This window comes from Ictidomys tridecemlineatus, chromosome 4 (assembly GCF_052094955.1).
Source record: "Ictidomys tridecemlineatus isolate mIctTri1 chromosome 4, mIctTri1.hap1, whole genome shotgun sequence".
Taxonomy (NCBI): domain Eukaryota; kingdom Metazoa; phylum Chordata; class Mammalia; order Rodentia; family Sciuridae; genus Ictidomys; species Ictidomys tridecemlineatus.
The window spans coordinates 79106140-79128992 of record NC_135480.1 but is presented as its reverse complement, the minus strand read 5'-3'; the positions used below and the strand labels follow the sequence as shown (position 1 = coordinate 79128992).

Genomic DNA, 22853 nt, shown 5'->3' with positions numbered 1-22853 from the left:
TGTTGTCCTGGTGCTGATTGATCCTGCCAACTTGTTAGACTCTGCTGATGACAACTAAAGGGGAAGGCTAGCCATGCTCTTATGTGAGGACATCCCTGAATCATGGCACTCAGGGATCCAAAGGAAATCATCAGTTGAAGATATGAAAGAGGATAAGGCTCAAGGCCAAGGCAGATATGGCAGGAACTTTTCTGTACCTGCTTCTGTGGCTGTCATAAATCAGTTTCTAACTTTTTGCAAAGGCAGATCATAAAGAAAGATTCTCGGGCTCCTTCTTCAATACATGCATCTGATGACCTACCACAACTCTTCTCATTTGGAGGAACATACATGTGGTTTAGGCTGAATAAGTGGTTTTCATAAGAATTCAGTATTCCTCAAAGCTCCTGTAAGAGTGCTTTGTAATCTCCTTGTAGCTTCCTTTGTACAATCACGGCATTTCTGTAGTACTTAATTTGTGAATGTAATGTCTCAGCTATTAACAAGTACTATTTTTTTGTTTACTTGAGTCTTATAGTAATAGTAATAAACTCCATTTTGATGCCTCACAAAAATGATACAGTAACAAAATGGCTATATTGTGCATGTAGTGTTGAATGGTGGTTCCCCTTAACCCCTAGAATGTATGAATATGGCTTGAGCTGGAGAAAGGATCTTTGAAGACATAATTAGGTTAAAGCTCTTGAGATGAGATCATCCTGGATTATCTGGGTGGACTTTAATCCAATAACAGATATCTTTAGAAGAGAAAGGCAGGGGAAGGTTTGGGACACAGAAGAAAAGACGATGGAAAGACAGAGACAGAGGCTGCAGTTATTTAGCCCCACACCAAGAAATACCTGGAGCCACCAGAAGCTGTAGGAGGCAAGAAAGAACCTTTCCCTGGAGGCTTCAGAGAGAGCACAGGCCTGCTGAAACATTAATTTCAGGCTTCTGACCTCCAGAATCATAGGGGAATAAATTTCTGATGTGTTAAGCCTTGAAATTTGTGGTGACATAAAAGCCTTATGAAAGCCTTAGGAAATAAAGAGCCAATCTGGTATGTTTATAATATGTAGATGCTTAACATATATTATAAACATACAAACATAAAGTGTGCTCATACATACATATGGAGAGAGAAAAACAGAACACACATATTAGAATAAAATTTTGTCACACGGGATATAAATTCCTCCATCTTGTCAGGTTTTATAATGGGACACAAAATCATGTTCATTAACTATTGAATGGCATGTTTCATTATGGGCCAACCACAATCAACAACTCTGCCTTGCAGGGGGAAAGAAATGATGGCATACCCCCATGAAATGTGAACGGAGCATCAACAAAACAGGGCAAGCATAATCTTTTAACCTGAAGAAATCATTAAATACTAGGCAAAGTTGGAGTACTCAAAAGACCTCATGCTAGCTACACTCATAAGATACACACTGAAAAGAGAAGGTGCTATGTGCTCACAATTCAAAGGGATGTACCACAGAAAATTACAATCTGTCAAATCATTTTATAATTTTGTGTCCTTATTTTTATGTGTGTGCATTTTGAGTAAAGCTTTCCCATCTTTCTAACTTGTTCTATTAATAACAATGAAATAATCACTATAATGGTTATAATTAATAATTACTGAGCACTTACTGTGATTCAGGCACCAGGCTAACCCATTTGTGTGCATTACCGTGTTTAACAAATACATAGAGAATTCCTCCGAGGAACTTATCTTAATATAGTATTTGATTTTCAGATAAAAAGAGCAAAAATCATGTTTGGCAAGATGAAGTTACTTGCCAGAGCTGGACGTCCTTCCTTACCACTAGTAGGAGTAATAGGTTTTTGTTTCTCCAAGCTCTGGAACTCTAAAGTTCCTGACTACAACACTAAACCTGGGGCAGGTGGGACCTAACTTCTCTATAATCAGTTAGAGCACCTGATGTAGCCTCTCCAAACTCTCTGCTCCAGTATTTTCAAAAAGAAACACCCTCCCCAAATCACAATTCCAAGACAAAGAGTGCTGGGAACGAGGAGATATTAAAAGAAGAACAGGATTTGAACAGGGGGATTAGGGGAAATGGATGCTTCAAGGAGGAGGGATAGGGAAGTAGGTGTATAGCACATTTGGGCACCTGGCCTGGCACTGTCCACAGAAACCTTTAACACCAAGCTCATGAGTTTGAGTGTAGCCCCTGCCCTTCCTTGTAATGTGATTTAATAAATTAGATTTTCATTCTAGAAAACATTAACAAAATAGGTGTGAGTAAAACTCACATAGTTCATAAGACTAAGTAATAGCTGTCAATAATACAGTCTACCTGCAACTGAATCAACTAGTAAAGGACTAAAAAGCATGATACATTCATAACTGAAAGGTCCTAGAGCCCCTCAAGTACATCCTTCTTGTTGGTAGAGAAAAGTACATGACTCTTAGACATTTCTACTTGGAGGTTATTTCTATACTTGGATGTATTGTCAAGCTCCATCCGCACCCTAAGTGTCTCCCAGTAGAGTGGACAGGCCAGATGAGTTAGGAACCTCAGAGAGAGGGGGGTGATATATTCATGACTACATTGCAGTGCTATTTGTATAAAAATAGGGGATTTGGTGATCTTCTTTCTCTAAACTGTGGAAACCAACACCCAGCCCTGAGCATGCATGGTTCTCATGGTTCTCATTTATTCCACTAAGATAAAACACACTCTTGTGTTGCTTCCCAACACAAGGAGAATGGGAGATAGCCTAAAGGTACCCTCTGGGAATCTTGCTTTATGTGATAAATGTTGAAGCTGAGGTCCCTCAGACCCTACATAGGTGTTGAGGTCATTATCCCCATCTCTACCTCCCACCATTCATACCCTAATTTACAAGCTAAAGAAGGGCTAGATGGCTGATTCCTGAAGAAGAGGGATTTAGTTGGGAAGGCAGCCTGGACATAACTTGTCCATGTCTGTGCCTCTCATTGTAGCATTAATATACTTTTATTAGTATAATAACTAATGCATTAATTCAGAGAAATGTAGGTCCATGAGGAATAAAACATGCTGATTATGCTTGTGGACATGGGATCTGTATCTTCTCTATTAAACACAGCCTTTCTCAGACTAGGAGGGGCTCTAAGGGGTTAATAATAAGTCAGTGAAAAAATACTAGAACAGTCTGAAACATGATCATTATCTCCTCCAGACAAATCATCATTGGGTTCTTTAAAGAACATTAAATTTTTACAAAAAAAAATTAAACAGGTATTAGAAATCAAGTATGCACTATACTTACTTCGTCATGAGCGTAACCCAATACAACCCAGAAAAGCAAAATTCACATAGAAGTGACTTTGTGACTTCTGAAAATTATTATTAGAGATGACATTTTCTGGGAGGCATGCTAAGTTTCTGATTCAATTATAAAATCTAAAATGGGTCCAAACATAAGTAGAACAACCACATTTTCAGAACTCACATTCATTTAGATTTAAATGAAATACCAAACATTTCTTTACAGATTTAAGAAATTTAGACTCCAAAATTTTAAATTTATATACAATATAATTAGAGTTAAGGGGAGAAGCAATGAGATATAACCTGTACTGACAATCAGGATAGAATGTACTTAAGATATCAGCTAAGGCAAGCTGATAGAGAAATAAAAGTAAAGAATGCAAAGACAAAGGGTCCTAAAAGGACCCTATCTACTTTAGTGCATTTGAGTCAAGATCATGTTCAACAGATCATGAAAATGCATGTGAGTTCAGGGTGAGATCTTCACTTGCATTTATATACCTATTTAGTTAATGTAAGTTAATTTTAAAATGCAAAAAGTCATCATCTAGTCCAATGAGCATCTCTCAACCTTTTTGTTTGTGTTTTTTTCCCCCCAGTGTTCTATGTATTTCAAAGTGAAGTCAATAAAACCCATTTGGCAAGATTTGTATTTCCACATGACTATGCTCCATTCCAGAGCATGTGCCAAACATAACATGAAGTATATGGACTTTCTAAACTTCAATAGTACCCATCGCCTGAGAGAGAGATGTGCAGTATATTAAGGTAGAAAAGGTAATATTCAAATAACATGAGCTTTTTCTGAGTGTTCAATTTATATCCAGGATTTCCATATGCCTGATATACTAGTTAATTTATTTTTAAAACAAAATACCCATGTATAATGAGGAGATGTCATTATCAAGAACATGATAAAGTCAGAAATATTTCCATAGTATAGAAAATATTCAGAAGCTCAGCAAAGAAAGATAAACCTCATTATTCACAGTTATCTTGCTCTTGTTTTCTTGGGAGATTTTCATAACCACAGAGGCAAATATGCATGAAGTGCTTACAGTTCTTGCTGTGTGTTCATGTCAACATACAGGTTATCCAGCTACTCAGTAGAAGTGAAAATTGTGTTGCAATTTGCTCAGTCCTTCTGTGAGGAAGGCATTCATGGCTTCAATGCTATTAACTGAAGAGATATGCCAGAGTTATTATTATTCTTTATGACAATTCATTACAAAAATGAGAGAATTTTACTTTATGTTTTCAACAAGAGGCGAGGCAGGTTACATAGCCCTTATTTTGTTTCTGGTGAGACAAATGGTGTAAACATAGGCATTATCCTTCCCAATTCCTGTCAGACACTCTCTCTACCAAGTCATCTTCTTTTCTGAAGGAGTAGGATAATAGGTCTGGACATTTCTAAGTTAGATCCATAGCTCTGAGAAGAGAAGGTATACAAGAAGTCTGGTGCTTTTTCTAAAACCAATATGCAATAAAACACTTGCTTTTCCAACATTCATTCTCACAGCTGACAGCCCCTGGCAACTATGAGCCTCATGATACAGGGGACCATCTTTTCCTTTCCATGTGTCTTTGCAAGCCCATCTCACTTGGGTCCACACTTGCAGCAAAACACTTGGCACTGAGTACTAGCTCAGTGATGGTTTGCTGCAATAGACAAGTGATCTTTTGAATGTTAGTCAGAAATGAGCAAGTTGGAGAAGCTTGGAAGAACAATTTTGAAAAGAAGTAGTAAGTGGATTGGCAAAGGCTATTCACAGGGATGACCAAATATCCATGTAGAGAAGGGAAATAGGACCAGCACCCAAATTGTGGGTAATATTGATATATGTAGCCAAGGTAAATTAATTTCACTCAGGATTTGTCATGAAGAATATAATGGCTGAGACTGCTGATGCAAAAGACATTCCTGGGTTGTCCTCAGGTGACTTTTGACAGAAACAAGTTGACTAAGAAATTTAGTTTGTACCATTCACCTAGACCCAAGGAAAAGTTGTGAAGTCTGGAGCCCAGCACAAATATAGTCTTGGGTAAATTCTGAACTGTGCTATGCAGTAGAAAGCCATCCGCTATTATGAGTCTTGCTGACTTTATTATTTTTCATAACACATTGATTTCTCTTTTATTGTTGGATCTTTGTTTCTCAGAGACTAGTAAATGCCCAAAGAGATTGTTGAGAGCTGCTAAAACTCACTTCCCAACAGTTAGAATGACCTAATTTGTCTCAATTCTACCTAAACGTCTTAAGACATGCTTGTCCCTGATGCAGGAAGTCCTTTAAGATGGAATGATGGATAGAAATTGTAATTTCTGAAGAATTCTGACTGGAATATGGATTATGAATAAGGTAATGACAAGTCTCTGATTTATAGAAAGAAGAGTCCCTGGTATAACTTAGCCTCAGCTTCTTTCTCTGTCCAATCACGTAAAATGACCAAAGTCAAAGAATGGCTTTGCATCTTTTAAGAATAGAGGGTCCTATAGGAACTGCTCACATCTATTTCTAAGACTTTGTTACTGAATACCAAATGACCCAATATGCTTTTCCTAAAGAAATTATAGCCACTTCAGACTGAAATATTTATTTTGAGTTGTAAGACAGAACATTTTTCTCCTACACTTTAATCTTCTGTTAACACAAAGGACTGTAAGTATTTAAGTCACTCCAGTTACAGCAAAAGAGAATAATCAGTTTCTGTTCAGCGCTAGCTGAGTTAAATAGCAGCTCTGTTTCCAGAAAGATAATAATGTCAAAAAATAGAGAGAAAACAGCAGGCATTCTGGGGAATTTAACTGTTGAACAAATGGCTGAAAGGTGCTTCAAAGTTAATTTAAATATTTTTTTTAAATTACACCCTGAGTTGAAGCCTAAGAACTCTTTTTCTCCATATATAATTAAAACATAATGCTGAAGACCTCATCAGACAGTGATTCCTGATATTTTAATAATGAAGTAGAATGCCCTCATCATACGGTTATTATTTTATTTGAATGTTGCACAGATTAAGTCAATTCTAGTGGAAAATTGCAGCATACAGTAAGACCCTGGTTCAAGAATGAAACTGCTGCAAAATGGATTCCTCAACATCAGTAACATGAAAATGACTCCTGAAAATTTTGTCTTAAATATTGTGTGGGATAGTGGATTGGAGCAATGGGAGGAGAAACAAAAAAGAAGAAAAAAGAAAGGAAGGAAGGAAGGAAGGAAACCCCACCTAAGCATAGTAGTTCCTCCCAAAGTCACAGACCTCATGGTGATGGAGGCAGAGAGTAGCAGCACCAGGACTGCTGGAGAGCTGTGGGGCTGCCATGACAAAAGACCTCCCGCTGGAGAGACTAAGCAATGGATATTTATTTTCTCAGTTCTGCAGCTGGAAATCTGGCATCAAACTATCATCAGGGTTGTTTCCTTAAAGGTCCCTCTTTTTGGTTTGCAGATGGCCATCTTCTTACTATATTCTCACATGACCTTTCTTTAGCGTATAGTCATGGTGGGGTTGGGGTCCATGTGTAGTAGGAAAGAGAGAGAGAGAGAGGGAGGGTCTTCTTTTATAAGAACACTAATCCTAATCTTTCTGATCAATGCCCCACTCTTATGATCTTATTTAACTTCAGTGACTTAGAGGCCCCATCTTTAAATATAGCCACACTAAGGACTAGGAGTGCAGGATATGGACTTAGGGGGAACATTAATATTCAACCCATTACACTGCTCCTCTCATTCTTTCTTGTGCTGCACTCATCTATTCCTATCCTGGGTAGGGTGCCAATTCCTGCAGAGGATCTCATTGTCTCTGATTGCTGGGGATTTACAAGAAGTCCTTTACTCTACTCCCTGGCGTAGATAACTATAATCATGATTCAGGAGTAGAAAATAAGATTTATGAAGACAAAGCAAAAGAACCAAAATTGTAGAGCTAAAAGAAGAGAATATGGAGGTGACTTAATTTCAATATATATCTTATTCCCTATTATTACTTATTCCCTATCGTTCCCTACTGTTACTGGGAATCAGGAGAAAACAGACTTAAACAGCAGCACTGAGGGAAATTTAAGTGAGATGTAATGGATAGATGACTAGAAAATACAAGTTCATCTACGTCATGAGGCTTGCAAGAAACAGGTCACAAAATGAAAATTTGGGTTCCCAAGTAGTTTAATGAATAGATCTGGATCCAAAATGGCTAGAACAAATAATAAAAGGTAAGTCATAAACAAAGCACTGAGTCTGTCATACCAGTCCCTGTCAATGGGTCTCCCCTGTTCGGGATGTACCCATTTAAGACCTTAATGTTGGACTCCCTTCATTTCTGATTCTGTCTTTGCCTATGGTCAAGAGGATGACTGTTTATCACACAGTTACAAAGTCTTCAATTGGGCAGTGAACAGAGAAGTCTCCCTTCCTTAAAATGAAGACTAAAAAGTTGTATGCATACCACAGTGTTGCATGGTCATGTCTGAAATCTCTCCTTTAGTGTGAGCTCCTTGCAAGAACGCACTGCTCATTAATGCCTACATCCACAGCACTCAGCACAACTCTCAGTATTAGAAACAATGGATAAGTGACTATCCTAAATCAGAAAACAGTGACAGCTGCATGCAAGTGAGGAGTCCAACTGAATTCTGACATGCTCAAGTTTACTTTCTCTGCTAACCTTACCCATTAAAGTTTACATTGGAATAATACCATTGGAAAGAGGTTCATTAGAGACAAGACTCATATTTACCAAGTGATAAATTTATTTTTCTATCCTTTAATTCCAAGACCATAAGCTGTGGGAGGAGCCAGAGCTTGATGGATAGAACATGGCTTGCTAATCTATACATTGCATAAAAGGGGAAGTTAACTGCTATTCATTCTTATGCCAAAACTCCTTGCTCTTCTTTCTCCATGCCAGTCTTCTGAATTTGAGGATAAGAGGATGAGTGACACACTGTGGGTTATTCAACCTTCTGCTCGACTGTGCGACTTCCATTCAATGATTGACAGTTGTTGAGTTCACAGGGGCATCAGCCTTCTTGTTAGCATGCTGGCAGACAAAAGAAAGTTCTTAAAGTCACTGCATGGCAACATATTTGGCTTCTGTTGGCCTGGATAACATGACCATCAAATGCATTGTTACCCATCAAATAAGAAATATCTGCCTGAGTTCACTGGGAACCAAAACTCCTTTATATCAAGGCTGGAAAAGGACTTTCTTCTAAGTTAAGAACTACTGGCTGATAGAGCTTAAAAAACAACTACAACAACACTCAATTGTAGCCCTCTTGTAAGTGAAAAGTTCCTTCTGTTTGCAAAGTTACTTACACATAAGTAAAAAGAGTTGTGACATTGAGTCAAATAACAAGTATTATGAAGCACTAGAAAACAAAAGAAAATGAAAAATGAAGAACAACTATCAATATAGTAAATTTTAAACCCAAGACTTGAGTTATTATCAACATCCAGAACCAATGCAGAATGAGGAGAAATGTGTTGGGTGGCAAAGTCCCATAGAACAAGAGACATTTTATTAGAGGAAGTGGCAAAAGCTGCCCACTGTTCCCATGTGATCTAAGACAATTTATTTCTGCAAAGACTGGGAGTTGAAGAGAGGCACTTCTTTCTACTTCAGGCCCTGGTAAGAAGTGGCCTCTGAGTGTTCCCCATGCTGAAAAGTGGAGAGCAAATGTATGGGCCAGAAGGTGAAAAGCCACTAACACTTCTTTGCCTTCTGCTGTTGCACCTGCAAAAAAAAAAAAAAAAAAAGGAACTTCCCTGATGACACTGTGTCATAAGAGGCTCTGTTTTACATAGTAATTTTTGTACAATATCCTCTTGTTTACTTTCCCAACCTCTCCTTGTGCCATTGAACAGGACCCGGCCCTGAGGAGGCCTTACTCCATGCCTACAGAATAGAAGTGATTTCCTACCCTCCAGGAGCAGTCAAAATGAGCCTAATAAATGCTTTCTAGAGCTGATTTCCAGGAGCTGATTATCCAGTTGTTGCCTGGGCTCATGCCCTTACTATAGCTCCTCTGCCTTAACCCGCCTGTCTCTTGGCCATTTGCCTCTCATTAGTGCCTTTCATGAAAGCACACTGGGAAGGAAGAGGATATAAAATTCAAATGACTGCTGGCTTGACAGCAGGAAAAGATAAAAAATACTGGGAGACTCAAGATTTTTGTATTATCTGTAGGTTTAAATTATCCATACCATGCCTAGTCCTCATTAGCATGGATAAGTCAGTCTTGCTAGAATAGCTATATTTACTACAAGGCAGGTTATGCAACAAACTATGCTACAAGTCCTTACAGATGTTCTATGCTGATGGTCTTTCATAAAGAGTGACTGAAGCAAAGAAAAATACAGCAAATATAATCCTAAAAAGAGTAACTGTAAACATAGGCTTTCAAATGTCATCTATCACCCAATAATCACTTATTTCAGTTGACATGTTTCCTCCCAGAAACTACAAGTGTTCTTTATACATAATGTAGCTATCCAGTGAAGGGGCAGAAAAGCTGGCAAGTTTTACAGAGGGAGATGTAGAGTCACAGGGAAACTCATCAGCTTTGTGAGTTAAAAAGAAGATAGGAGCATTCAGTTTTCCCAAATCCATGGCTTATTGGACAAGCACTTGCTGCCCTGAACTCTGCTTTCTGCCTGTGCATGACATCCTATGTAATAAATGAGTGTCAGGTTTTAATTTCTCAATGACATTTTATCACAGTAGCATATCTACTTTCTGAAAGATCCAACAGGGAAATCAATTTCAGTGAGGAGATGGCCATGGTAACTCTGTATGGCAGCAAAGACCCAAACCACATTGAAAATGTCTATACTTCAACACTAATTTGAATAAGTCAGGAGAGAATACACAAGTCTGAGTAACTCACTGTAAAGTTGGGATTTGAGGCAATGAAACTAGAGAAAGGTCACTTTTAAGTGAAATGGACAGTTCCCTCTCACTGTGACGGAAAATTTACAGCTGACCTAGTTTGGTGCTGAAGACCTGAAGGAGGGAAATAAATTGCAAAATTCTAGACTTTATACCAATAGCAGCAACCTGAATGCCAGCAATTCAAGTTTTAAACACTCTAGCCCTAAAGCTCATCACTTTATATGTTTGATCTGTAAGTAAGAACTTCCAAAGGAGCTGTGTGCTGGATGGTTCAGCTTTCATTTATCTAACTATATTGATCACCTGCCAGACATTGAGCTAGGTGCTGAGAATTCAGCATGAAGAAGCCATATTTTCTGACTTCATGGAGCTAGCTATCCAATAATGGGGGTGGGGACAATAACATAAATTACTACTAGATACCTAGAAAACCTGTTAGAAGACTGTCTCGAGGGGTGATGAGAGTCTTAAGCTGAGATACACAAAAAAGAAAATATATGCAAGAAATGTTTAGGAAATAAATTGAAAGATTTTGTGATTGTTTAATATTAGAGGTAAGTTAGACAAGTATGATTTCAAGTTTTTATCTTTGTTGACAGTGGAATGCTGTTACATGATAGAAGCTTTAGTAAGGAAGACAATAGGTTCAGTTTAGGACAAGTTAAGTCTAAGCAGCTTGTAGGGAATTCAGAAACATACACCAGCACATAGGTATAGCTCTGATTCTTCAACTCAGGTAAGAGATGGTCAAAATTGTAGGTGCATATGGGTATCATCAATATACATGGGACAGTTAAGCCTTTAGAAGAGATGAACTTGCTCAGTCTGCAGAGAAATAAGATTAGAGGGCCAAGCATAGTATATTGATGTATAAACCAACATTTAAGGTAATCTACAAAAGAAATCATAGGGGTTAAGGGGAGACAATTCCAAAGTGAGAAAGGGTAGCAATATAAAGTATTTGGAAGTGGACCAACATGACATTGCACTTGACAGCTGTGGTGATTCTGGCAAAAGTATTTTCACTGTCAAAAGGATAGAAATCAGATTGTTTATGGATGATGGGAGAATGGGAAAAGAGAAAATTAGAAGCAGACAGTACACAATTAATGTTCCACTACCTGACAGTTCATTAGAATCATCCAGGGAACTTGTAAAAAATAGAAAGATCTGGGCCACATTCTGAATGTTCTAAGTTGAAACCAATGAATGGGAATCTGAAAGTCTGTATTAAAATAGGTTCCCTTAATGATTCTGATGTACAGGATGGTTGGGAACTGTGGGTTATCCTTTCAAGACACTTAGTACAAAGTGGAATGAGAGAGATGGGGTAGGAGTATGATTTAAATGGGAGTGGAAAATGGAAACTGGATGGGAGAGATTCTGCTAGTGTTTATAGGTTGTTGCTGAAGGTAAAAAAAAAAAAAGGTGCAAGCAGAGAAGAGGAAGGTGGTCCTGGGAATGTTAACTACTTAGCATTTAGACAGAACTCAATAAAATATTATTCTCCTTTCCTTTTCCCTTTAGCAGACTACAATTTTTAGCTTAGTTATGAGTAACAGAATTTTACTCTTCTACTGTATCTTGATTAATTTCCAGTCACACTGATTAAGAGTGATCAACTTATAGGGAAAGAGCTAAGTCATGCTACAAATTAATTGGTCTTGGTGCAGAGTGATACAGATTTGGTTGGTAACTTAAATGAGGAAAGTTGTACATTCTTCTTAATCTTGACTGAGAAGCCAGAATTTCTGTAAGCAGAATATAAGTTCCACTTGATTGAGAAAAGAAGGTCTGATGCATTTCTCCCTTCATAAATTCTGTGATAGGATCATTTCAAATGATTCCTGCAGTATATGTATGTGTCTGTATGTGTGTGTGTGTGCACAGACATGGCATGCACCTCTTTTGTTTCAGAATATCTGGCTGCTAAGTCACCACTTTACATAATAGCTCCACACACATGACATCATAATAGTTTCCATGGCAACTGTGAGTGATATCACAAACTTGCCTGGGATTAAATGGGAAGGATAAGCAAAAAGAGAAGAGTGGACAATCTCCTAAGCAACAAATGCGCTTTTTCCATGGAAACACCACCTTGTGGAAAAGAAAAGGAAACACAGATAATAGACATAGGTACACAATAGTTCCTAAATATAGCATTCCACTAAGCACTCTGTCAATTGCAATTTAAAGACCATTCAGCCTATGAGAACAATCACTGGAAGAAAATCTTCCTCTACTTTAATTTTTCAAGAGAGGAGGGGGAGGCATTTTTCTTGAAGTCAGTCATCACATATCATCACAGCTGTTCACAAAAGAGGGAAAATGTGAATAAGCAAGATATTACTAAGCTTTCAGGGTTGATCTTCCTTAAGAAAATCCAAAAAACTGAAGTCAAACTTAATAAATCAGATAAATTATATGTAGGCAATTAGCATTGTAAAAATTCCCTTATGAAGAGAATCAAGATTTCAAATACCAAACTCCCATGGAGGACATAAAAAGATCAACTTTGTATTCTAAGAGTTATTTAGAATGATTTTATGGAATATTTGCTCAACATGCCAATGTGTGAGTGCTCTTATGCTTTACTCAACAATAAAGGCTCTACTGTTGTTGGCCTGCCACAGGCAGATACGATGCTGTACCTTGGACATACAGTTTCTAAATTACACCACACAGCAAACCAACAAGAAAGACTACCTTGTCTTGTGTGTCAAATGGCAAAATGATGGCAGAGGGAAATAAGCATCCTCCGTGTCACGCAGTAGGTATCAAGCCACTGTTGTGCTATCTCCTGATTCCACAGCCCCATGCTCTGTACAGCTTTGCTCACTTGCAAAGCTGCTGCACCTTTTCCTGTAATCCTTCATGATTAGCATCATCTCATCCTTATAATGCCATCACCCTATTTATCAATTGCATACATGCTGTGCTGTCTACATTATAATCATTGACTCTTAGAGCAAGGGGAAACTTCAAGGGAACCTGTCTTAACTACCTCAATTTATTGTTGAGGAAATCAAAGTCAAAAAAAGTGAGACTAGAATTGTCATATCCACACGACACTCAATTACCCCATAAGACAGAGTCTTTGCTATTCATTAATAAGAAGTTATTTTCCTAAGTGGGCATCTCTGTCTGTCTCTCTCTCCTTTGCTCTCTCTGCCCCCAGCCAACTATAAATTCCAGGAGATTTAGAAGCTCTACTATATGAGAAACTTTTAAATCTCAGGGAACACTTTTATGATAGAATCCCTTCTATGCTGTGGACTGTTACCAGAGGAGACATTGAGAGGAGGTAGCTTCCTTTTCCATCTCTCTCCCCCAATCATAAAGTCATCCTGCCTTAGGCTGCATTTATCTCCTCTAAGGCAACAGAAACTTCACCTGTGAATCAAGCCATTGACCCAATGTGCTCATGCAGGGCCACTGAAATCACTGCTGTGTCTTCCTTACTATCCTCTATAGAAAGAGGTCTCTCTTATTAATCTGTGATGAACACTCATTAATTTTAACATGAGCTACATACATATCAAAGAAGACCCCAATGATTCAACAACATTTAATTTTCTCTGAAGGCCTTCAGAAAGTAAGACATCTGTAGATTAACCATAACTAATAAGCGGGAATCCACAGGCTGATTAAAATTCAGAGGGAGGATGTCTGTGCCTAGCTCAATGATGGTGCAGCTTCATTTTAAAATCCACTCATTTTTTTTTTCTCAGCATATCACTGGGTAAATTAGAAGTGTAGGTACATCAAATGGCTGTTGGTGGGATGTGGAGTACAGAGATGGGGCTCCCTTCATCGCAGGACAAGTACCAGGAGAAGTGAAATAAGTGCATTTAATAGCTGACAGATCCAGTGGAGCAGAGGATATCTGCTCCGACAGCTCCTGACAGCATCCCATTTACTCTGGGTTCTCCTTAACTCTTTGTTGGCTTAGGGGTAAATTCTAAATCACCTCACAGTTATTCCAGTTCCTCATAAAAACACCATTAATTTCCCCAATAGTACAAAATTCTAGAACTACTCTCCCATTCGTATTGATCTTGTGGGCTATAATAATTTGCCCCCAAAAGGATCCAAGAAACTACCCAAAACGGAAGCCACTGAGCCATTTTACAAATGAACACATTAAGAAAAGCATCAATATCTCTTTTTGTTTGTTTTGAACAATAATAATAAAAAATTACAATGTGGGAAGCCAGTTTAAAATTCCCTTTTACTTGATCTAAAATAATCTTTCGGCTTAGCTTTAAAAAAATTAAAAAAAAAAACCACACACACACAGTCAGATCATTTTTTAAAAATCTCTCTAACTTAAAATGTCTCAGGTTGTTATGTTGTTATTTATCCAAATTCTCTGCTTAAGTCAGAGAATGAAATGAAGCTACCAAATTAAATCTCAACTTTCAAAACTATTACCCAAATTGTCTTTCTTTAAAAGTAACTCTCAATAATAATAATTTAGGCAAATATAATTCTGATGTCTCTCATAAACTGGGGAGAAAAACAACATTGTACAAATCTAATGTCAGACTGTGGGGCTGCTCCAGGGGCTGTAATAAAAGGAGTTTTCCAGAGTAATACTTGGTAGTTTTCCAGACCTCAGGCATCTTCCAGCTAATCCTCCATTAGGATGTCATTTGTTTGGTTCACTTCAAAGCTCTGGCTACTTTCTTGCATTTTTTTCTGAAAACAAGGAGTTATCTGTGGAAATCATTTTGTCAGGCAATTTGGCAAGTCACTTACAATACTCATCAATTTCAGTACTTTAATTAAAGCCAGGAAGTCTTTCTGCCCAATGTGATTCTCCTGTCTGGGTCACAATTCATCTTTGCCTTCAACAGGACCCAATCTTTCAAAGTGACAAAGGAGAGGAATCTCAGGCTTGAGGTTCACTAAGTGTGCCTTGGGATTTGGCTAATATTGACAATCTTGCTTTTAAAAAAATTTGAAGGACAGATTCTGGGTTTATTGACCTGGGAATTGACAATCCACCCATACTACTTCGCCCCACAAAGCACCAAATGGCCAGAGCCAATGACAACTCTAGGGAAAATAAAGAGTCCTCAACATTGGATCTGAGCATATTTAGCTGCTAAATTTGACAGCAACATCTTTGCCTCCTGGCCTATGGGTCTTGAGTTTTGTTGGGGGCTCTTGCTGACAACATGATTGTGAAGAGCTTCTAAGGGCTAATTTTACTGGCCTCAGGTGTCATTCTCAGTGATGACAGCCCCTGACTTGGGGAGGGGCGGTTGAAACATGGATTAATGTCATCTAAGCAGAATGAATTCAACACTATAGGATCTGACAGCTGTATATAAGCTGCGCAGCCCAGGGTTTCTCCACAGCCCCATTCCCTCAGGTACTGTCAGAAGAATCAAATAGTAAAGCAAGATAAACGGAAACCAAGTTACTGTACAAGCATAATATAAAAGTCACAAAAGCAAGCAGCAAATGAGACAATGATACTAGTATATTTAAGGAAAATGCTACATGAGCAGCATAGCATGAAACCAATTTCATCCTCTTCCCCCCACATCCATCAAATCTCCTCTTGCCTCTCTGTCTCAGCAGATTATCCCCAACACCATTAAGGGTTAAATTGTGTCCTGTTTAGAGAAAGGGCCTTTTCAGAGGTTACCCAATTAAAACAAAGTCATTACAATAGGCTCAAATTCAATTTGACCAGAGTTCTTGCAAAGTGGAGAAATTTAGGTACAAAGAAAGAAATACATCCAGGGAAGGTTATATGAAAAGACATTAGATGCCATTTACAACCCAGAAAGAGACCTGAAACAGTTCCTTCCCTCAGCCCTCAGGAAGATCCAACCTGCCCAAACATTGATTTTAGATTTTCAGCCTCCAGAACTATAAGACAATAAATCTCTGTTAAGTCACAGAGTTTGTAGTACTTTTTTATAGCAGCCCTAACAGACAAATAGTTCCACCAAGGTAGACTTTGACTCTTTTTTCTTTTTCTCTCTTTTGACCTAGAGCCAAGAAGTCTCTGGTCTCACTGATTTTGTCTGCTCAATTTTCATAGTCTTGCTTCCTTTTCTCTACCCCACCATTAGACTGTAGCCATCTTTCACCTGGATCTCTATGAGAGGTTCCAGAATCTTGCCACCTCCCAGTTCTCCTGGCTGCCTTTCTATATGGCTAATCTTATTCCAAAACATTCAGTGCAATTCTGCTAGTACCAGGGCAGACAAAGTGTCCTTAGCCTAAACATGCCAGGTCCTTCAGAATCTGACTCAGCTGACTCCTCCTAGATTTTTATCTTACTGATTTCTCCTTCTTCGAGTCCATGCTTTCCAACTGATCCAGCTTTTCAAATCTGTCAGACACCTCCCATTTCTATTCACATTCCTTCTTCTCCAAGGGAATGTGTTTTCTGTTGCCCTTCACCTGGAAGGACACTACACAACCACAGTCAGGTGTCATCACCTTCAGGGGCTTCTCCAGGAAGCTTTCCCTGACTTCAGTAGGGCTTATTTCCTCTCCTGAACTGCCCTCACAGTGTGTGTGCATGGCTATGTCAAGCTACTGTAATGGTTTCACTATAATGGTTTCTTGCTTTCGAGCTTCTAGGGATTAGGGGCCGTGTCTTGTCTGTTTTTGCATCCTTGTTTGTTTTGGGATCTAGTGCAGTAATGAGCACACAGTAAGAGTCTCAGGTTTGTTGTAAGGGCTAAAAATTTTAAATATCTACAAGGCAACAATACTAATTCTATAATATTTTAAGTGTTGCAATTTAAAAACAATCAGTATCTAATCTTTTCCCCGCCACAATTTAGTACCCTAGTGTAGCATGTAAGCAATAAATTATCTTGCTTTCATACAACATGATATGGAATACTTACATTCTCTTCTTGTTACACATACTACATAAATTAGTTGATACATCATCTGCTAATCCATCTGATTTAACAAATTAATTTGTTGTAACCTTAATAGGCACATATGTAGCCCAAGTATTGCAGTGAGAGTTATTGCATTAAGTGAGTCAACGGAGGAGGTGAGGTGAGAAAAGCAGGTGATGTGAAGAAGACTAAAAATGCTAAAATTCATAGGACAAGGTACCTGTATTCATCAAGATCATTGGAGGGAACACACCTTCTTTTTCTGCAATATTTAATTAGAATTGAATTGCTGTATGGAACCGTTGCAGGCTGACATGATAGAAACTTTTTGCATTCAGGCTTTTCCTAAGGTTTTAAGACAATATCAGGGGTGAACACCATGGATTTCAAAAGCCAAGTGGGAAAGGCCTTGAAAGACATCGGTAGGGTCAGCCTCGTTGTGGGAGGTTCCTTGGATCCAAAGTTGCAGGGAGGCCCCTGAGGGGATCTGGCTGTCAGTGACTGATATATCATCATGGAACACCCAGGAACAGAATCGTAATTCTTTGAGAGGAAGCTTGTTCACAGAGCAGACGCAGACACGAGGCTGCCAAGTGTCTTGCGGGGAGTCTCAGAGAAGAGACTCATCTCAGGCAGAAGATTTAAACTCCTTTTTATTAACTTTTGTGGCTTCACTATGAAACTACTCAGGCTCAGACGAGAACTCTATGTGACCCTGCAATTGAAAAGCCCTTTTTCCTCTCCTTTTAGCTGATTTTTCACTACTTCTTCTTAAAATCTCATGAAAGCAGGTCATGTGTGACTTGTGATATGTGATGCTTCAGCTAGGAGGTTGATAAATAAATCTACTGGCATGCTTGTTTCTTATCACAAGGGAAAACCTCAGATGTACCTCAGGAGTCAAGGTTGAGGAAACAGCGATGATGGATTCCAATCAACTCTTACTCGACAATGGTCTCACCCGCTATTTATTTGCCTGTGTAAAAAGTTAGTGGTTATGAACTCTACTCACGAAAAATTGCTTAGCAAGCGATTATAGTGGGAATACTGCCTGATCAATAAATAATGTTGAGTACAAAAATAACTACATCAATAAGAGAACCAATTATTTGCATTATTGTCAGGAACTCTTTCATAATTATATTCCACCAAGTTTTTTAAGGTGTTAGGGCAAAATTAACTATAGGTTAACCACAAGGTAAGAATTCATTCCTACATGGAGTACCTACCAACAGTGCTAAATCACCAGGTCTAAAACTTTAATGTATTAGAATTAAGTGGATTTTTAAAACATAGATTGCTGAGCCACAACCCAAAGGTATTGTATCCAAATCTGGCTTTTAAACAAACCTCCCAGGGGTTTCTGATTGAGGGGTTCCACTCACCAGGGCATGAGAAACAATGCTGTGGCTATTCATTGAGGTTGGCTTTTATTACATGTACACATAATTTTAATGCCATTGTTATCATACCAACCCAAGCAATTCAAAGAACGGCTATCCAGAGTCACTCTCAAAATAGCACAGATTACAAGGACAAGGCTTTAGGGTAAAAGACCAAGTAGCAGAACCATCCTGATCAGTAATGTAAAGGAAACAAGATGGTCCTCAGTGGCACGTACTGTGGAAGCTAATAACGCTGCCGTGGAATCTAGAAGAGTGAGCCAGATCACAGAGGGGGGCTTATGCCAAGCAATGTTGTGGAACATTTCATTCTATTTAGTCTCAAGAGCGCTGATCTGGTTAAATGAGCTTCTACATCTCAAGGAGGAGGTTTTGGGAAAGAAATACAAGCCTTAAAGATAAGCTAGAAATGTTGGTGATTTTAATCTGTCTCAAAATAGTGACTTTTCAAAGGCCTTCAAAGGCCTTCTTAAAATTAATTTTTATCTCCCCACCTCCTGCAAAAGACAAAGAATTATTGTATGCTCTCCACTTCTCTGCTCATTTGGATACTCCTGATTCCCTGATGAAACCTCAGCATATGCAAGTGTGTTCCCTTGGTTGACTGGGAAGGAGACATTCTGATAAGGATAAAAGACAGAGTTCATACTTCATATGTAAACAGATATGAAAAACTGTGGTATATATGTGTAATAAGAATTATAATGCAAAAAAATAACAAAATACATGTATAAAGGCACGAATTGGCATGAACATACTCTATATACAAAGATATGAAAAATTGTGCTCTATATGTTTGATGAGAACTGTAATGCATTCTGCTGTCATGTATTTTAAAAAAATAAAATCAATCAAACTAAAAATAAAAAAAGACAGAGTTCAGTTTTGGAATTAAACCAGGAGGTGGTTTTCAAGATCATGTCTTGATTTGAGATGGTAAAAAATACAGACTGTGTGTTTGTAACCACTTCCCCCTCAAATTCATATGTTGAAACTTTAATCCCTAATATTAATATATCTGGGATGGAGCCTCTGTGGAGTAATTAGGTCATGAGGGGTGAGTCCTCATGACAACACTTGGTGCCCATAAAAGAACAGACACAGGAGGGCTTCTTTCTTTCTTTCTCTCCATCTCTCTTGCTGACTATATGCAAATCAGGAACAAGGCCCTCACTAAACACTGAATTTATCAGCTCTTTCATGTTGAAATTCCTAGAAATCTCCAGAATTGTGAGAAACAGATGTTTGTCGTTAAGCCACCTAGGCCTCTAGAATTCTAAGATTCTATTACAGCAGCCTCGGACAACAAAGACAGTGATAGAGGTAACAATGAAAAAAAATCAGCCTTCGATTGGTTGTAACTGGGAATCTTGATGGAATGGTCTTACCACTGTGTCAGACCAACTGAAACTTGTGGATAACTGTGGGTTTCCAGTCTCTCTATTTTTCTGGTCTATCCCGTAATTTGTCACAGTCCATCTCACTTCTAATTTAGGTCCTCACTGCTGTGTTCTCATTCTTCAGGTTGTACTAATCAGAGACTTTTGTTTCTTCTGGACTTACAAGGTCATATACGTAGGCACCTTGTCCTGAAAAAAATAGCTTGCACAGATGGAAAGGAAGTTTCCATTTTATGGCCTGATTTTAGTTGAAACATTTAATTGTATTTTATGGAATGGAGTTTTGCCCTATTCTAGAATTGCAAATAAAGCCAATTAAGTCTTCAACCAATCCAGCCTTTAGTGGAAATAAAACCAGAAGACATAATCATAAATTAAAAATATAAATTACAGACATTATCTTTAAAATAATTGGAGGATAAAAGGGTGAATGAGAGCATGCCAAATCAAAGAAAATGACAGTTTCCCTAAATAGCTTAAAAGATAGTTTGACTGAAATTTTATTAAAAAAAAAAGTTAAAATATTGCTACAGGAAGCTATTGTGGAGAAAAAAGAAATTTTTTGAATCATGGAGATTACATCTGGATGAAATTTATACTGTTAAAACTTCTATATCAAAGAATTTACTTTATAGACCATATCTTAGAGCATAAAACCAGCCTCAAACTGGGTGCGGTGGTACATGCCTGTAATCCCAGTGGCTTGGGAGGTTGAGGCAGGAGGATCATGGGTTCAAAGGTAGCCTCAAAAATGGTGAGTTGCTAAACAACTCAGTGAGACCCTGTCTCTAAATAAAATACAAAACAAGGTTGAGGATGTGGCTCAGTGGTCCAGTGCCCCTGAGTTCAATCCCTGGTACCTAAAACAACAAACAAAAACCAGCCTCAATAAATTTAAATATAATGAAACAATACAAAATATGTTCTTTTACCACACAAAATGATATTCATGAAAATTATACATATTCCTAAATGATGAGACAGTGTATATAGGAATTACAAGATAAATTAGACATATTTTGAGACAAAAGTAAAATATAAGCACAATATACTAAAACTTATGGGATAGAACAAAAGTAAAGTTTAGAGGAAAATTTCTAGCTATAAATGCTTATATTAAAAATATTTAAATTAATAATCTAAAATTCCACTTTTAGAAACAGGGAAAAAGATAAGTAACCTAAACCTAAAGCAACTAGAAGAAATTATACACAAGATAGTGGAAATTAATGAAGTAGGAAAAAGGGAGAGGGAGGGGAGTTGGGGAGAGGCGTAGGGGGAGGAATCATCATAACCAAAAGTTATTTCTTGAAAAGGTACACAAAATTTAGCAACAATGACTAAGAAAAATTGAAAAAATTCAAATTACTAAGATCAGAAGTGGAAGAGGGACATTACTATCAACAAACAAAGCACATATTCCATCATTTACTCTCTGCCCTGAATGCCAATTACTAGCTTCCCCGTGAGGCTTTAACAGAAGCTCTTAGGGAATCAACTGCCTGCCGCACTTCCTTGACCAATTTTCAAATTGACTGAAAGGTGGGATTTGGGAGGTATTCTCAAAAGAGTAAGGAAAGAGGAGTTGGTGGGTAATTGAGGGAGGATATTTGGTGAGTTCATGTGTGCTCATATGATTTTTCAAAACAGATACTAAAAAACACCTATTACAAAAAAGAGTTATGATTTTCATTACTTTTTTCTTTGTGGCTTCTGGGAATTTAATCTAGTGGCACTTAGCTTAACAACTGAGCCACATCCCCAGCCCTATCTATGTACCTATCTACCTACCTACCTACCTACCTACCTACCTACCTACCTATCTGTACTAGGGATTGAACCCAGGGGGCACTTAACCACTGAGCCACATCTCCAGCCCTATTTTATTTTGTAGATATTTTATTTTGTCTTGCTGAGTTGCTTAGGGTCTCACTAAGTTTCTCAGGATGGCTTTGAACTTATGATCCTTCTGCCACAGTCTCTAGAGCCGTTTGGGTTATAGGTATGTGCCACCATGGCTGGCTTTTATATTTTGAGACATAGTCCCAATAAGTTGCTTACAGCCTCATAAATTACAGAGGCTAGTCTTGAATTTTTAATCCTCCTGTCTCAGCCTCCCAAGTTGCTGGGATTACAGATATGCACCACTACACCTGTCTTTCTCATAACTTTAAAAATCAATCCAAGTTGGTTCAGAGGCTTATGGCATTCTTTTAACTCAGTTCATTTTTTTTACATTTAATTATTTTTGAACTCAATAGTCTCACCTCCAAAAAAAAAAAAAAAAGGTGTTTAATAAACCAGATCTCTGATTTTCCAATTCTATAAATGAGGAGAATGAAGAGGTTGGAAGTCACAACTGTGGCTTCCAATGTCTGCCTCAAAAAAGAAGGCCATGATCCATTATTCTAAGCTATGCTCTGGTGGAAAGAACAAAAGATGGCAACTTTAGATCCTACTGGATGCTTCAGCATGAATCTGTAGGAAACTTCAGCCTTAAAATTGAAGGAGGTGATCCTTGTGTTTGACAGCTGGAATTTTTGTTTAAATAATTTTAGTGACTCCAAATTTAGGAGACACTTTTGGTAGGGTAATGTGGTTTTACTCTGACCCCATTCATGCTTTATGGAAATACCATCATTTTCCCACACATCTTCATGCTCTTGTTCCTTTATTAAACCCATTTCCTCTGCAGGACCCTTTCAGGGTTCTATCTTTACCCATTAAAACTTCACCAGTCCTTCAAGGTCCATCATCAATACCACTACTTTCCAGGAAGCTGTTATTCCTCCAACTGATGTCACTTCTCCCGCCTATGAACTTCACAAAACACTTCTCTGGAACATTTCTTATTTAATCATGTGCTAGCAGACAGTATAAATAGTCTTTACATTATAATTTAAGTTAGTAAGGCATTTAGTTCCAAGCAGGCTTGAATATATTTGTGAAAATCAAAAGAATACCATCACTTCTCTCTGGCATAATCTGTATTATTTCT

At 38.0% G+C, this 22853-nt stretch overlaps 1 protein-coding gene across 6 annotated transcripts in view; it reads right to left on the bottom strand.

Annotated features, from left to right (window-relative positions):
• Fat3 (FAT atypical cadherin 3) overlaps positions 1 to 22853 on the bottom strand; it is a 600104-nt gene that overhangs the window by 227024 nt on the left and 350227 nt on the right. The window contains exon 4 of one of the 6 annotated variants that reach the window (XM_078046861.1): positions 8007 to 8314. The exons of 4 other annotated variants lie outside the window; for them this stretch is intronic. In XM_078046861.1, the coding sequence (XP_077902987.1) occupies positions 8307 to 8314 (8 nt within the window). In that variant the 3' untranslated portion in view covers positions 8007 to 8306. Of the gene's footprint in view, positions 1 to 8006; positions 8315 to 8344; positions 9011 to 22853 lie in introns of those variants that run through there. One more of the 6 variants, XM_078046860.1, reaches the window with a different exon arrangement.